Genomic DNA, 18,018 nt, shown 5'->3' with positions numbered 1-18,018 from the left:
TGACTATCACTGCATGGTCTCCTCTGTGACAACAGTGTAGAAGTCAGCAATCAAAATGACAAATCCTGTCCCTATACTACAGTATGTTCCAGGACGGTGGTTACCAGTCAAATCCCCTGTTCAGATTCCCATGAAAATGTATGATAGCAGAAATTGATAGATGAGACCATCCCTAGATTCCGTTGCTAAATAAGATGCATTAGGATACTATAAAAACAGGCCGGAATTTGACAAGTGATTGTCTTTGGTTAGACCAACACGCAACCCCTTCTCTCCTTCAGGCCTTCAGCCCAGTTTGGCCAAGGCTTCTCTCTGGTTACGACCTGTCAGCACTCTCTCTATCACAGGCCAGCTCAGTGTCTGTCTGTCTATCTGCCGTACTCATACCAAAAGTTCTAAGTACAGAATGACAGACAGACAGAGAGAAAAGATGAGCGAGAGAAAATAAGAGAGTGAGAAATGAGAGAAAGTGAGAAGGAGCTAGAGGGAGAGGTAAATGAGATAGGCCATCAGGGGTCAGATACGGTGAGAAGTGTTCAGTTTGAGGGCTTGAGGGTCAGCTCCATCAGATTTGGTCATGGGAGAGATGGATACCATGGTGTATATTTAACAAATATCCTGTGAGATAGTTGATGAACCCGTGTTTGATTTCCTCAATTTCTCTACCCAAGCTTCCCCATCACTGTTAAGCCTTCCTTTAAATATATACTGAACAAAAATATAAATGCAAAATGTAAAGTGTTGGTCCCATGTTTCACGAGTTGGAATAAAAGATCCCAGAAATGTGTTCCATATGCACAAAAAGATTATATATCTCCAATTTTGTGCACAAATCAGCCAAGATGGTCCATCCACCTGACAGGTGTGGCATATCAAGAAGCTGATTAAATGGCATGATCATTACACAGGGGCACCTTGTGCTGGGGACAATAAAAAGCCCCTCTAAAATGTGCAGTTTTGTCACACAACACAATGCCACAGATCTCGCTTTGAGGGAGCATGCAATTGGCATGCTGACTGCAGGAATGTCCACCAGAGCCGTTGCTAGAGAATTGAATTTTAATGTCTCTACCATAAGCCGCAACCAACGTCATTGTAGAGAATTTGGCAGTACGTCCAACCAGCCTCACAACCGCAGACGTGTATGGCGTCGTGTGGGCGAGCAGTTTGCTGATGTCAATATTGTGAACAGAGTGCCCCATGGTGGTGGTGGGTTTCTGGTATGGGCAGGCATAAGCTATGGACAATGAACACAATTGTGTTTTATCGACGGCAATTTGAATGCACATAGATACCATGACGAGATCCTGAGGCCCATTGTCGTGTCATTAAAGTGGTGGAAAAAGTACCCAGTTGTCATACTTGAGTAAAAGTAACGATACCTTAATAGAAAATGTAAAAAAAGTGAAAGTCACCGAATAAAATACTACTTGAGTAAAAGTCTGAAAGTATTTGGTTTTAAATATACTTAAGTGTCAAAAGTAAATGTAAATGCTAAAATATAAGCAAAAGTACACATAATTTCAAATTCCGTATATTAAGCAAACCAGATGGCGCCATTTTCTTGTTTTTATTTTATTTACGGATAGCCAGGGGTACACTCCAACACTCAGACATAATTTACAAACGAAGCATGTGTGTTTAGTGAGTCCGCCAGATCAGAGGCAGTAGGGATGACCAGGGATGTTCTCTTGACAATTGTGTGAATTGGAACCTTTTCCTGTCCTGCTAAGCATTCAAAATGTAACGAGTACTTCTGGGTGTTAGGGAGTAAAAAGTAAAAAGTAAATTATTTTCTTTAGGAATGTAGTGAAGTAAAAAGTATATGTTGTCAAAAATATAAATAGTAAAATAGGGTACAGATACCCCCAAAAACGACTTAAGTAGTACTTGAAAGTATTTTTACACCACTGTCATTCATCCGCCGCCATCACCTCATGTTTCAGCATGATAATGCACAGCCCCATGTCGTAATGATCTGTACACAATTCCTGAAAGCTGAAAATGTCCCAGTTCTTCCATGGCCTGTATACTCACCAGACATGTCACCCATTGAGCATGAGTTTGGGACACTCTGGATTGACGTGTATGACAGCGTGTTCCAGTTCCTGCCAATATCCAGCAACTTTTCACAGCCATTGAAGAGGAGTGGGACAACATTCCACAGGCCAAAATCAACAGCCTGATCAACTCTATGCGAAGGAAATGTGTCACGCTGCATGAGGCAAATGGTGGTCACACCAGATACTGACTGGTTTTCTGATCCATGCCCCTACCTTTTTTTAAGGTAGCTGTGACCAACAGATGCATATCTGTATTCCCAGTCATGTGAAATCCATAGGTTAGGGCCAAATTAATTTATTTCAACTGACTTATTTCCTTATATGAACTTTAACTCAGTAACATCTTTGAAATATTGTTGCCTGTTGCGTTAATATTTTTGTTCAGTATGTATTCATGCCTCAGCCTCACTGCTCTGAAAAGTGGTGCTTCATCTTTTTGGGAAAAATCCATCATATTATCATCATCATTTGAGGTTTACAGATTCAAATCAGGGACAAATCACAATGCAAGTTCTTTACCATTCAATAAGAAATGGAAATGCATGTGGGGGGGGGGGGGGGGGGGGGTTAAGGATATGGATTAAGGATATCATATTATTTCTCAAAATATACAGAATCTTTCAACATTCGTACCAGGTAGCCTGAGTATTTATTTTATATATATATATATATATATATATATACAGTGGGGCAAAAAAGTATTTAGTCATCCACCAATTGTGCAAGTTCTCCCACTTAAAAAGATGAAAGAGGCCTGTAATTTCCATCATAGGTACACTTCAACTATGAAAGACAAAATGAGAAAATCACATTGTAGGATTTTTAATGAATTTATTTGCAAATTATGGCGGAAAATAAGTATTTGGTCACCTACAAACAAGCAAGATTTCTGGCTCTCACAGACCTGTAACTTCTTCTTTAAGAGGCTGCTCTGTCCTCCACTCGTTACCTATATTAATGGCACCTGTTTGAACTTATCAGTATAAAGACACCTGTCCACAACCTCAAACAGTCACACTCCAAACTTCACTATGGCCAACAAAATTGTAGACCTGCACCAGGTTGGGAAGACTGAATCTGCAATAGGTAAGCAGCTTGGTTTGAAGAAATCAACTGTGGGAGCAATTATTAGAAAATGGAAGACATACAAGACCACTGATAATCTCCCTCGATCTGGGGCTCCACGCAAGATCTCACCCTGTAGGGTCAAAATGATCACAAGAACGGTGAGCAAAAATCCCAGAACCACACGGGGGGACCTAGTGAATGACCTGCAGAGAGCTGGGACCAAAGTAACAAAGCCTACCATCAGTAACACACTACGCCGCCAGGGACTCAAATCCTACAGTGCCAGACGTGTCCCCCTGCTTAAGCCAGTACATGTCCAGGCCCGTCTGAAGTTTGCTAGAGAGCATTTGGATGATCCAGAAGAAGATTGGGAGAATGTCATATGGTCAGATGAAACCAAAATATAACTTTTGGTAAAAACTCAACTCGTTGTGTTTGGAGGACAAAGAGTGCTGAGTTGCATCCAAAGAACACCACACCTACTCTGAAGCATGGGGGTGGAAACATCATGCTTTGGGGCTGTTTTTCTGCAAAGGAACCAGGACGACTGATCCGTGTAAAGGAAAGAATGAATGGGGCCATGTATCGTGAGATTTTGAGTGAAAACCTCCTTCCATCAGCAAGGGCATTGAAGATGAAACGTGGCTGGGTCTTTCAGCATGACAATGATCCCAAACACACCGCCCGGGCAACGAAGGAGTGGCTTCGTAAGAAGCATTTCAAGGTCCTGGAGTGGCCTAGCCAGTCTCCAGATCTCAACCCCATAGAAAATCTTTGGAGGGAGTTAAAAGTCCATGTTGCCCAGCAACAGCCCCAAAACATCACTGCTCTAGAGGAGATCTGCATGGACGAATGGGCCAAAATACCAGCAACAGTGTGTGAAAACCTTGTGAAGACTTACAGAAAACGTTTGACCTCTGTCATTGCCAACAAAGGGTATATAACAAAGTATTGAGATAAACTTTTTTATTGACCAAATACTTATTTTCCACCATAATTTGCAAATAAATTCATAAAAAATCCTACAATGTGATTTTCTGGATTTTTTTTCTCATTTTGTCTGTCATAGTTGAAGTGTACCTATGCTGAAAATTACAGGCCTCTCTCATATTTTTAAGTGGGAGAACTTGCACAATTGGTGGCTGACTAAATACTTTTTTGCCCCACTGTATGTATATATATATATATATATATATATACACACATATATACATATATATATATATATATATATATATATATATATATATATACACATATATATATATATATATATATATATATATATATATATATATATATATTCTCTCAGCTCTCTCCCCCTCTACTTCCCCCTCTCTCTCGCTCTCTCTCTCTTTTTGAAGGGTAACCTCTGTGGAATGTTCTTAATCTCTCTTGACATTTCCCCCTCTTCCTTCTCTCTGTGTGCTTCTCCTCCCTCAGATACAGTAGTAGTATGCTATAGACAGTCTACTGCCACATGTGGCCTCTTTTTATACATCACTTTCAAAGGCTTAATCTTTGAAGTGTTCGCTAATTTCATCACTGACCCAGGTCACAATGTATATACATTAGCAAGAGTTGTCTTAAAGAGTTGAATCTGTGATATCTTGAAAAGAACATATGTTTGTTTTATACTACCATTAGAGTTATATATTTTAGCCTTACGGTAATTCATCTACAGTATGCTTGGTGAGGATTCCTTTTCCTAAGCCAATGTTAGAGAGCTTCTGAAATACCTGCCTATAGGCTCTTTAATGTAGGGGCTGACGCTGGAGTAGAGAAGCAGGGGAGTTGAACATTTAATGAGGAACAGACATGGAACAAGGCAGGAACAGCGTCAGCACACGGGGGGGGGGGGGGGGGGGGGCACACAATGACATACAAACATTAATCCTGAACCAGGGAACAGAGCTTGGGACAGACATATATAAGGGAGGTAATGACACAGGTGATTGAGTCCAGGTGAGTCCAATAATTGCTGATGCGCATGACATCGGAAGGCAGGTGTGCGTGATGCTGGGGAGCCTGGTGCCTTCGAGCGCCAGGGAGGGGGAGAGGGAGCAGGCGTGACACTTTAACACGTCTACAACCGTGAGTTAAAGGCAACATGTTGTGTTAATGGTGCTTGGTGACCCTCACAACACCACAGAGATATCTACAACCTATAGACGTGTGACATACGTCTGACATACAGTGCATTCAGAAAGTATTCAGACCCTTTCCCTTTTTTCAAAGATGTTTAGGTTACAGCCTTATTCTAAAACGTTTTCAATTGTTATTTCTCAATGTACACACAATAACCCATAATGACAAAGCAAAAACAGGTTTTTAGAAATGTTTGCAAATGTATAAAAAAATAAGAAATATTACATTTACACAAGTATTCAGACCCTTTACTCAGTATTTTGTTGAAGCACCTTTGGCAGCGATTACAGCCTCAAGTCTTCTTGGGTATGACGCTACAAGCTTGGCACACCTGTATTTGGGGAGTTTCTCCCATTCTTCTCTGCAGATCCTCTCAAGCTCTGTCAGGTTGGAAGGGGAGCATCACTGCACAGCTATTTTCAGGTTTCTCCAAAGATGTTCGATCAGGTTCAAGTCCGGGCTCTGGCTGGGCCACTCAAGGACATTCAGAGACTTGTCCCAAAGCCACTCCTGGTTGTCTTGGCTGTGTGGTTAGGGTCGTTGTCCTGTTGGAAGGTAAACCTTCGCCCCAGTCTGAGGTCCTGTGTGCTCTGGAGCAGGTTTTCATCAAGGATCTCTGTGCTTTGCTCCATTCATCTTTCCCTCGATCCAGACTAGTCTCCTAGTCCCTGCCGCTGAAAAACATCTCCACAGCATGCTGCCACCACCATGCTTCACTGTAGTGAAGGTGCCAAGTTTCCTCCAGACCTGAAGCTTGGCATTCAGGCCAAAGAGTTCAGTCTTGGTTTCATCAGACCAGACAATCTTGTTTCTCATGGTTTGACTGTCCTTTAGGTGCCTTTTGGCAAACTCCAAGCAGGCTGTCGTGCCTTTTACTGAGGAGTGGCTTCCGCCTGGCCACTCTACCATAAAGGCCTGATTAGTGTCCTTCTGGAAGGTTCTCCTATCTCCACAGAGGAACTCTGGAGCTCTGTCAGAGTGACCATCGGGTTCTTGGTCACCTCCCTGACGGTCCTTCCCCCTTGATTGCTCAGTTTGGCCGGGCGGCCAGCTCTAGGAAGAGTCTTGGTGGTTCCAAACTACTTCCATTTAAGAATGATGGAGGCCACTGTGTTCTTGGGGACCTTCAACGCTGCAGAAATGTTTTGGTACCCTTTCCCAGATCTTTGCCTCGACACAATCCTGTCTCGGAGCTCTACGGACAATTCATTCGACCTCATAGCTTGGTTTTTGCTCTGACATGCACTGTCAACTTTGGGACCTTATATAGACAGGCTTTTCAAAATCATGTCCAATCAATTGAATTGACCACAGGTGGACTCCAATCAAGTTGAAGAAACATCTCAAGGATGATCAATAGAAACAGGATGCGCCTGAGCTCAGTTTCGAGTCTCATAGAAAAGGGTCTGAACACTTATAATATATCTGTTTTTTATTTGTAATACATTTGCCAACATTTCTAAAAAACAGTTTTTGCTTTGTCATTATGGGCTATTGTGTGTAGATTGATTAGGAAAACAATTAATTTAATCAATTTTAGAATAAAACTGTAACGTAACAACATGTGGAAAAAGTCAAAGGGTCTGAATACTTTCCGAATGCACTGTACACGTCTCATTACTCACATGTGATGCTGCACACCCCAAAACATCCTGCATATCAGTATGGGAGAGTGGGTTAAGTTGAGCCAAAGGGGTTTCTTCCATCATTTCATGGAGGAAACCACATGGAAAAAGAAGTAAGCAAGTTAGGTCCAAACAGGTGATTTTCACCAAATCCAATTAATTTATTGTGTTAAGAGGTTTCATGATGCTTGTTTCTAAACCAAAGTAGATCATTTTAAGATTGTTCTATACATCAGCTGGGGTCTCTATAAACTTCAATATGAGGACCTAAACCTAAACCTAACCTCCTGTGTGGGCTAATAAAGTAATAAAATATTCAGCGTTCGTAGTTGTATCTAGTATTGTAATTCAATGAGTAATTATATTTCTAAGTGCATAACCTACAGTACATACAGTATGTGATACAAATAAACATCTTTATCTAGACATCAGCATGTGCTTGTTTATCTATAAAAGTCACCATGGTATAATACGCAGGGTGGAATGTATTGTCATGAATCTTACCCTGGATGCAGTTCTGAAGTGTGGTCACTAGCTGGCACAGTCACAAAGCCATCAAAACCTAACCCTAACCACACTGCTAACCCTAATGCCTAACCCTAACCTTAAATGAAGACCAAAAAGCTCATTTTTTTATTTTCATTAATTTTTTACGGTACAGACAATTTTGACTTTGCAGCTGGCCCATCTACTGGAAAAAGCTCAGTTCTGCATACGGGGCAAGATTAATGAAAATCAACGTCAACCTGCGTATAATGCAGGCATTTTCACATTTCATAAATATATATATAATTGTAGCACCAAGCGGGCATATTCACATAAGGACTCAAAGAGGAGATTTATATTCAAAGGGTCTATTTATACCGCTGAGCGTGTGGTGGAGTATCAATGGTATTATTGGCATTTGGCGGGCATCTATGCTGGGGGCAGAGTGTGACTGATGGAGTTTCATCGTTTTATGATGAGGATGAAGAGAGTGATGCTTTTGGCAGCATGGGAGTACACTTAAGCCTCTGCTCTCTATATCGCTCCATCATTTGGCGGTTTTCTTTGACAGTTCCGATGATATGAGTTATAGAGGTATATGTCATAGTGTTTTCTGGACAAAGGCAGAAGGAGGGGGCATATTCTAAGGAGTAGTAGTAGGGGGGTAGGGAAGGTGGCATGGTGGAGGGAGAGTAATGTAAATTGAATGAATACCATAACATATATGCAGGCCTATAATGCTATGAATAGCATTAATATCACTCTAATGTAGTAATCATTTGTGGTTGTAAGTTGGCGGAGGTTGTGGTGGGTCCCAGCCAGGTGTATTTGTTTCCACTGTGCAGTAGTTGTGCTGTGTAATCGCTGCAGCTGTCTTTTAACATAGCATGTGTGGGCTATAGAAGTCACTGGGCTGGCAACTATAACTTCACCTGTTTAACGAACCACTTTCATGTTTTCCAACATGGCAACAGGAAGAGGTGGGAGGACATTTACTAGGGTACTACAGTACTGAGGTAAGCCTGTAAGGGAACATAGGAAGGGAGGGGAGAGAACCTGGGCGGGTAGTATATCACACAGTATTTTATCAGACAGTAATGATGATAAGAATTATAGCCTGTATGCATTTCTCAAGTGATGTCTCTCTCCGCTACCCCTCCCCCATCCGCTGGCACGAGTCTGGGGTGAAGGTCTATAGTGGAACAGTGGAGGAGAGAGGATGAGACATGGTAATAGGAGTGGTAGAGAAGTAAACGGAGAGAGAGGACAATACCAAATACTATTTGGTATTGTCGTAAATATGACCGAGTATTTTAGAACATCTTGTAAATAGAAAGCTTTCAACAAAAACCACTTTGGCACAGAGGAAAATGACACCTCTTTAGGGAAGTAGAATCTGCAGAATGGAATAAACGAGACCCCATAAATATCATCCCAAACTGTCCTCTATCTTTTCCATTCATCTCCATTCATTACCATTCCCTCCGCATCTCTCTCCGTGCCTTACCAGAGGGTGCTTAAAATAGGTCTGGCTCAAAGCGCAGAAACAACATTTTACATTAGAGGACATTACCAAATACTACTGCCAGTGTTCCTATCGGCCACAGTGTTTATAAAGTCTTAGTTAATGACATATTGGGGCTTAACGGTTCACACTCTGATTGTGAACTCCTCTGGCTCTCTGTTGACTCTGCATCTGTCTGTAATCCATCAAGCCAGAGCTGCATACCTGGGGGGGTATGGTGAAGGCCCTGGTATGAGGTAATGCTATACTCACTGCCTCGGTTTCATGAGGGCAGGGTGTGGAAGAGGAGGCTCAGGAGACGTCAGTCTTTCCCTGCCACTCTGTCCAGGCAGCAGGGACCAGTCCAGAAGAAGGGGTGGAAAGGGGTGTGGGTAGAGGGGGTCAGTGGCAGTCAGTGCCATTTAAGATTAGGGAGGACGGTTCATTTTTTTAAGGGCCTCAATTCTATTACAGTATATTGAATGACTGTCATTCATATTCCTTTCACCAAGCTCCATGTAACAGCGATAGGTTTAGACTACAGCATGATACTTGAATTTGTCCTATACCTATCATGAAGTTGCTACATCCTAGCCTACAATGTTTAACAGGTCAAGAGACAAATTGGTGTAATCAACGTGACAGACAGGGACACATTCAATACCCCATTGCACACTCTTGCCTGCACCTAGCTGATCTAGGGTGTAATCATTAGTCCAAACAGTTTAAAAACAGTATGTTTTGCAACTAAAACAAGTTTTTATTGGACAAATACAGGTATGTCCATCCCGTTTAGTTCCGTTTGCTTCTGGTTTTTTTTTTCAGTTTAAAGTGTTATTAAGTTTTCTTGTTTTTCAATCAACCAACAAAACACATTCCACATTCACAGATGTGACAGGATTAAAAAATATATATATATATACTGTATATATATATATATATATATATAATAATAATAATACATTTAAAAAAAAATACAATTAAAATGAAAGATTTAGAAAAATAATAAGTGATTTTATTTTATTTTATTTATTTATTTTCCTTGGTGCATATATATATATATATATATATATATATATATATATATATATATATATATATATATACATACATACCCACACACACACATATATACACATATATACATATATATACATACATACATACATACATACATACATACATACATACATACGCACACGTACTCAAAAATAAAATTAAAATTAAAAATTAAAAAAAAATAAAAAAACGTTTACTTCTGTTTAAGAAACATTTTGCAACAGAATTGGTAGAATGAATACACCCCTGATCACACAGCTCACTTTCATTGCAGCCATACAAACAGCATCATCACATCTACGCGCTCTCCTCCGCTCACATTTTCCCTTCACTTGAGGACTTCAGTGCACAACACAACAGCTGTCTGGACCAGGCGAAAAAACCTCTCCAAGCCAAACCTTCATACCATAAGTGCTACACACAGCCTGCATCGTTGTCACCATATTAGGTAACGTCAACATACACGACATTACCAAAAGTATGTGGACACCAGCTCGTCGAACATCTCATTCCAAAATCATCGGCATTAATATGGAGTTGGTCCCCCCTTTGCTGCTATAACAGCCTCCACTCTTCTGGAAAGGCTTTCCCCTAGATGTTGGAACATTGTTGCGGGGACTTGCTTCCATTCAGCCACAAGAACATTAGTGAGGTCGGGCACTGATGTTGGGCGATTAGGTCATGCTGAAACAGGAAAAGGCCCTCCCCAAACTCTTGCCACACAGTTGGAAGCACATAATCATCTATAATGTCATTGTATGCAGTAGCATTAAGATTTCCCTTCACTAAGGGACCTAGCCCGAACAATGGAAAACAGCTCCAGACCATTATTTCTCCTCCAACAAACTTTATAGTTGGCACTATGCATACGGGCAGGTAGCGTTCTCCTGGCATCCACCAAACCCAGATTCGTCCATTCGACTGCCAGATGGTGAAGTGTGATTCATTATTCCAGACAACGTGTTTCCACTGTTCCTTAATGTTTTAAGAAATTAATTTGTTCAAAACTGTTCAACTATTGTCTTTCCCTTTGAGTCAATTACTCACCACATGTTATGCACTGCAGTGCTATAGCTAGCTGTAGCTTATACTTTCAGTTCTAGATTAATTATCTGATCCATTGATTGGATGGACAACATATCAGTTCATGTTGCAAGAGCTCTGATAGGTGGGAGAACGTCCTCCGGAAGTTGTCATAATTACTGTATAAGTCTATGGAAGGGGGTGAGATCCATGAGCCTCCTAAGTTTTGTATTGAAGTCAATGTATCCAGAGGAGGACGGAAAATAGCTGTCCTCTGGCTACACCATGGTGCAGAGTGCTGTTAAGGCTACTGTAGACCTTCACAGAGTGATTAAATCAGTTATTTGGTGACGTGAATATATTTAGTACAGTTTTATCTAAAAAAAGATCACTTTGAAATGTTTCACTATTTTTTATTTATTTAAATTCACTGAGTAGGATGGTCCTCCCCTTCCTCCTCTGAAGAGCCTCCACTTGAAGGGGTCATGAAACCCTAAACTTTCACAAATCAAATGGCCCCACCGCAAAACACGTTGGTGGGATATCATAACACTCTATTAGGGACATTTCCCTGCACCGGTCTACTGCTCCAGACCTCCAGGGAGGGGGGTGTAAAGATGCTGATCTTTCACTGCATTACAGCGAATAATTAATTGTGTTATTTTCGCTCCCCTGATGAAGGGAAGCAGCGTCAACAAACAACTCTTCACCTGTTATCACCCCTCATATTGCCTGAGTGTAATTGATACCATGATGTGTCTCACAATCATATACTGTATGTCCAAAACACAAGACATTCATGGCTAATCATTAATATCTCTGATAAAATATTCATATTTTCCACAACACTAGGTTGACCAAGCTTAGGTATTCCCTCTCTGGTATGCTCAATCCCCTTCCTCAGGCTAAGCACACAGGCTGCAGAACTATTCTTAATGCTGTTTATCGGGAAGCGTGCTTTCTCCATGTCCCAGTGGCTTCTTGAGTACCAGATAGTCACCATGAGGGAGGGGAAGGCTCCGGGCTGAGTTTAAGTTCAAAGGGGGGGGGGGGCAAGGATTTGGGGTTAGTGGAAAAGTAAGGGAGAGCAGTCTAAAGGATGGAATTAATGTGGTGACAGGAACACGATCTGCATGATGTCATGATGCTAGATTGGCAACACATGGCTGAGACATAAAGGAATTGGTGTGTAATTACTCTGAGCCAGCCAGGCAGGCAGTATAAACAGGAATAACAGTGGTGAAACGAAGGGTGTGTAAGGTAAGATGACAGAGTACAGTAAAAATAAAAAAATAAAAACATATAGTAAATACAGTACAAGATACTGTATGTCCTTTGAATACATTTACTGTATATAGTTAATAGTCTATGGTAAGGATCCAAACAGGCCACATTAATCGGTTAGCCCAATGAAAGAGTTCAGTAGAGGTGTAAGTGAAGTAGACAGGCAATCAGGGTCAGATAGATTGAGCCTCTGAGGTGCAGAGAAGTGATGTGAAAAGAGGTCACGTTCATCTTTCTCCCCTCATCTTATCGGTATGCTTGCACTACTATGCACACTACACTCTTAGAAAAAAGAGTTTCAAAAGGGTTTTTCAGCTGTCCCCATAGGAGAACCCTTTCGGGTTCCATGTAGAACCCTCTGTAGAAAGGGTTATACATGGAACCCAAAAGGGTTCTCCTATGGGGAAAGCCAAAGAACCCTTTTAGGTTCTAGACAGCACCTTTCTTTCTAAGAATGATTCCCCTCCCTCCCTCCCTCCCTCCCTGTTTGAGTCTCTCAAATGTCATGTTGCCATGTGATTTACAGTGCCTTAAGGTCACTGTTGAAAAGAGACCATGACATATTTTAGATCCCCTCAGATAGACAAACATTACTACATACGGGCAATACATTTCACTGACACTTATGGCAATGTTTTGTCAACAGATGCCGGAGCTGTAATGTCTAGGTCTTCATAACAACTAATTCCATGCATAAAAGACCTACGTATTGCTGGTGTTAATGCTGTCTGAATATAGGCCAACAATGTATAAGTCCTCACACTTGAACCACTTTTCCCCCATTTCAACAGTGTGGGTCTATTTCAGACATGGGAAGACTTTGTGGTGTAAAAGAGCACAGATCTGTGCAAATAATAACATGAATCTTATTATGATCTATAACCTCATTTTAACAGATATGTGCTATTTTCGATAGTGTCAAATAGATGGTTTGTAGATGTTCAGTAGATCAATTATCTATCAACAACATTTTAACTAACTATCCACTCTAACCATAGACCTAACCTTAACCCTTATCATAATGCATATAATAATAAAAGTTCCAAACTAACTATTGAGACGAGATAGGCCTCTACCTTGCCACTGCCTAGACTCTCCACCATCACAAAAACAGACAGATTCTCACTATCTTTCCTGCCATCCACTTTTCTCTTTAACTCACTCTACCTTCATAATGAATGCAACCTATGTTAATTCAGATGATTTCATCACTTTGTCATGCTTATCGTAACATTTCCCAACAGATATGACAATAAACTTCATATATTACTACTGTGAACAACAACATACTATCATACGTAGGGAACCAGCCTATGGGAGTAGTAGAGAGTCTGTCTCGGTCGATGACAGGAAGAACACTGACCAATATAGATACACAGAAGTCCAAAGAGGACACTAGCTGTACAACAGTACTGAAGCTTATGATGTGTATGACCCGCTTACCTGGCTTCTTGGCTTCGGGCATAGCTGCGAATGTGTGTCTATCTCTTCCTCTGACTGTGTCTCCCTCCCTCCTTGTCTGTTAGTCTGTCTGCTTTTCCTTTTTATTCCCTCCTCCCTCTCCACTTCAGTCCCCCTCCCCAGGAAAAGGCTGTCAGATGACACCTAGAGGGGATCCAGGAGCTCTGAGGAAAGAAGGAAGGGGTAGAGGGTGAGAAGGAAAGGAAGACAGCATAGAGGTGAATGGGGGTTGGATGCAGTAATGAAGAGGACGACCCGGCTGGAAACTGTTAATTGGTTAACATGGTAGGGCGGGAGCCAGCCCATTAGCTAATTGATTGACACACCGACTAGCATTGATTGACAGGTTGATTGTCTGACTGTTCTCGATATCACTTTTGACTGTCTAACACAAGACACCTTAGGCAAGTTTCCATTGACCCAGGTTTATCCAACAAAATCAGTGGAGCCCCGACTGTTTAGTGAAGACATCAAAACTATGAAACAACACATATGGAATCATGTCGTAACCAATTTTGTTTTCATCAAATCAAAATATATTTTAGATTCTTCAAAGTAGCCACCCTTTGCATTGATGACAGCTTTGCACACTCTTGGCATTCTCTCAACAGCTTCAAGAGGGATACTTTTCCAACAGTCTTGAAGGAGTTCCCACATATGCTGAGCACTTGTTGGCTGCTTTTCCTTCACTCTGAAGTCCAACTCATCCCAAACCATCTCAATTGGGTTGAGGTGGGGTGATTGTGGAGGCCAGGTCATCTGATGCAGCACTCCATCACTCTCCTTCTTGTTCAAATAGCCCTTACACAGCCTGGAGGGGTGTTTTGGGTCATTGTCCTGTTGAAAAAGAAATGGTAGGCCCACTAAGCGCAAACCAGATGGGATGGTGTATTGCTGCAGAATGCTGTGGTAGCCATGCTGGCTAAGTGTGCCTTGAATTCTAAATAAATCACTGTCGGTGTAACCAACAAAGCACCCCCACACCATCACACCTTCTCCTCCATGCTTCACGGTGGGAACCACACATGAGGAGATCATTCGTTCACCTACTCTGCGTTTCACAAAGACACGGCGGTTGGAACCAAAAATCAAAAATTTGGACTCATCAGACCAAAGGACAGATTTCCACCGGTCTAATGTCCTTTGGTCGTGTTTCTTGGTCCGATTCACACAGTCTCCTTTGAACAGTTGATGTTGAGATATGTCTGTTACTTGAACTCTGTGAAGCATTTACAGTGGGGCAAAAAAGTATTTAGTCAGCCACCAATTGTGCAAGTTCTCCCACTTAAAAAGATGAGAGAGGCCTGTAATTTTCATCATAGGTACACTTCAACTGACAGACAAAATGAGAAAAAAATTCCAGAAAATCACATTGTAGGATTTTTTATGAATTTATTTGCTAATTATGGTGGAAAATAAGTATTTGGTCACCTACAAACAAGAAAGATTTCTGGCTCTCACAGACCTGTAACTTCTTCTTTAAGAGGCTCCTCTGTCCTCCACTCGTTACCTGTATTAATGGCACCTGTTTGAACTTGTTATCAGTATAAAAGACACGTGTCCACAACCTCAAACAGTCACACGCCAAACTCCACTATGACCAAAGAGCTGTCAAAGGACACCAGAAACAAAATTGTAGACCTGCACCAGGCTGGGAAGACTGAATCTGCAATAGGTAAGCAGCTTGGTTTGAAGAAATCAACTGTGGGAGCAATTATTAGGAAATGGAAGACATACAAGACCACTGATAATCTCCCTCGATCTAGGGCTCCACGCAAGATCTCACCCCGTGGGGTCAAAATGATCACAAGAACGGTGAGCAAAAATCTCAGAACCACACGGGGGGACCTAGTGAATGACCTGCAGAGAGCTGGGACCAAAGTAACAAAGCCTACCATCAGTAACACACTACGCCACCAGGGACTCAAAACCTGCAGTGCCAGACGTGTCCCCCTGCTTAAGCCAGTACATGTCCAGGCCCGTCTGAAGTTTGCTAGAGAGCATTTGGATGATCCAGAAGAAGATTGGGAGAATGTCATATGGTCAGATGAAACCAAAACATAACTTTTTGGTAAAACCTCAACTTGTCGTGTTTGGAGGACAAAGAGTGCTGAGTTGCATCCAAAGAACACCATACCTACTGTGAAGCATGGGGTGGAAACATCATGCTTTGGGGCTGTTTTTCTGCAAAGGGACCAGGACGACTGATCCGTGTAAAGGAAAGAATGAATGGGGCCATGTATCATGAGATTTTGAGTGAAAACCTCCTTCCATCAGCAAGGGCATTGAAGATGAAACGTGGCTGGGTCTTTCAGCATGACAATGATCCCAAACACACCGCCGGGCAACAAAGGAGTGGCTTCGTAAGAAGCATTTCAAGGTCCTGGAGTGGCCTAGCCAGTCTCCAGATCTCAACCCCATAGAAAATCTTTGGAGGGAGTTAAAAGTCCGTGTTGCCCAGCAACAGCCCCAAAACATCACTGCTCTAGAGGAGATCTGCATGGAGGAATGGGCCAAAATACCAGCAACAGTGTGTGAAAACCTTGTGAAGACTTACAGAAAACGTTTGACCTCTGTCATTGCCAACAAAGGGTATATAACAAAGTATTGAGATAAACTTTTGTTATTGACCAAATACTTATTTTCCACCATCATTTGCAAATAAATTAATTAAAAATCCTACAATGTGATTTTCTGGATTTTTTTTCTCATTTTGTCTGTCATAGTTGAAGTGTACCTATGATGAAAATTACAGGCCTCTCTCATCTTTTTAAGTGGGAGAACTTGCACAATTGGTGGCTGACTAAATACTTTTTTGCCCCACTGTATTTGGGTTGCAATCTGAGGTGCAGTTAACTCTAATAAACGTATATTCTGCAACAGAGGTAACTCTGGCTCTTCCTTTCCTGTGGCGGTCCTCATGAGAGCCAGTTTCATCATAGCGCTTGATGGTTTTTGCAACTGCACTTGAAGAAACTTTCAAAGTTCTTGAAATGTTCTGGATTGACTGACCTTCATGTCTTAAAGTAATGATTGTCTGTCGTACACCTGTTAATTGAAATGCATTCCAGGTGACTACCTCATGAAGCTGGTTGAGAGAATGCCAAGAGTGTGCAAAGCTGTCATCAAGGCAAATGAGTGGCTACTTTGAAGAATCTCAAATGTAAAATATATTTTGATATGTTTAGCACTTTTTGGGTTACTACATGATTCCATATGTATTATTTCATAGTTTTGATGTCTTCACTGTTATTCTACAAAATAGTAAAATAGAAAGCCCTTGGAATATTTTGTAACTTATTTTGAAAATAATGGTTTCTGCCACCGTATCTTATAGCAAAAAAGAGGTTCTGGATATCAGGACAGCGATCACTCACCTCGGATTAGACAAAGATTTTTTTCTTCAACAAGCAGGACACACAGGATGTACTTCAGACACCCGACAATGCCAAAATCTCTGTCATTGGCAAGAGAAAGAGACGTAGGTACAGAGGACACAGAGCAGGGTACCTCGTAAGGATCCGTCAACAGAGAGTGGGAAATCTGCCTTTACCGTCAGTATTACTTGCAATCATTGGACAATAAATTAGATGATGTACGATCACGAATATGCTATCAACGGAACATCAAAAACTGTAACATCTTATGTTTTACCGAATCGTGGGTGAATGACGACATGGATATTCAGCTTGCGGGATATACGCTGCACCGGCTAGATAGAACAGCACACACAGTAAGACGAGAGGGGGCGGTCTGTGCATATTTGTAAACAACAGCTGGTGGCCAAAATATAAGGAAGTCTCTAGATTTTGCTCGCCTGAATTAGAGTATCTCATGATAAGCTGTATTTGCCAAGAGAGTTTTCATCTATATTTTTTTGTGGCTGTTTATTTACCACCACAGACGGATGCTGGCACTAAGACCGCACTCAGTCAGCTGTATAAGGAAATAAGAAAACAGGAAACCGCATACCCAGAGGCGGCGCTCCTAGTGGCAGGGGACTTTAATGCAGGGAAACTTAAATTAGTTTTACCTCATTTCTATCAGCATGTTAAATGCGCAACCAGAGGGAAGAAAATTCTAGATCATCTGTACTCCACACACAGAGACGCATACAAAGCTCTCCCTTGCCCTCCATTTGGCAAATCTGACCACAATTATATACTCCTGAATCCTGTTTATAAGCTCAAATTAAAGCAGGAAGCACCAGTGACTCGGTCAATAAAAAAGTGATCAGACGAAGCAGATTTATTTTTAATTTTTATTTCACCTTTATTTAACCAGGTAGGCTAGTTGA

At 41.4% G+C, this 18,018-nt stretch overlaps 1 protein-coding gene across 4 annotated transcripts in view; it reads right to left on the bottom strand.

Moving 5' to 3' along the window:
* LOC110486653 (myosin-binding protein C, fast-type) overlaps window positions 1-13,887 on the bottom strand; it is a 47,965-nt gene extending 34,078 nt beyond the window's left edge. For 2 of the 4 annotated variants that reach the window (XM_036941368.2, XM_036941370.2), the window contains exon 1: window positions 13,704-13,788. In XM_036941368.2, coding sequence (XP_036797263.1) covers window positions 13,704-13,725 — 22 coding nt within the window. In that variant the 5' untranslated portion in view covers window positions 13,726-13,788. Of the gene's footprint in view, window positions 1-13,703 lie in introns of all 4 variants that reach the window. The other 2 variants (XM_036941372.2, XM_036941371.2) reach the window with 2 other exon arrangements.
* Window positions 13,888-18,018: the final 4,131 nt, after the last annotated feature.

This window comes from Oncorhynchus mykiss, chromosome 13, assembly GCF_057628025.1.
Source record: "Oncorhynchus mykiss isolate SJ-2025 chromosome 13, ASM5762802v1, whole genome shotgun sequence".
NCBI lineage: Eukaryota > Metazoa > Chordata > Actinopteri > Salmoniformes > Salmonidae > Oncorhynchus > Oncorhynchus mykiss.
The sequence above is the reverse complement of the archived record's forward strand: the minus strand, read 5'-3'. Positions and strand labels throughout refer to the sequence as shown.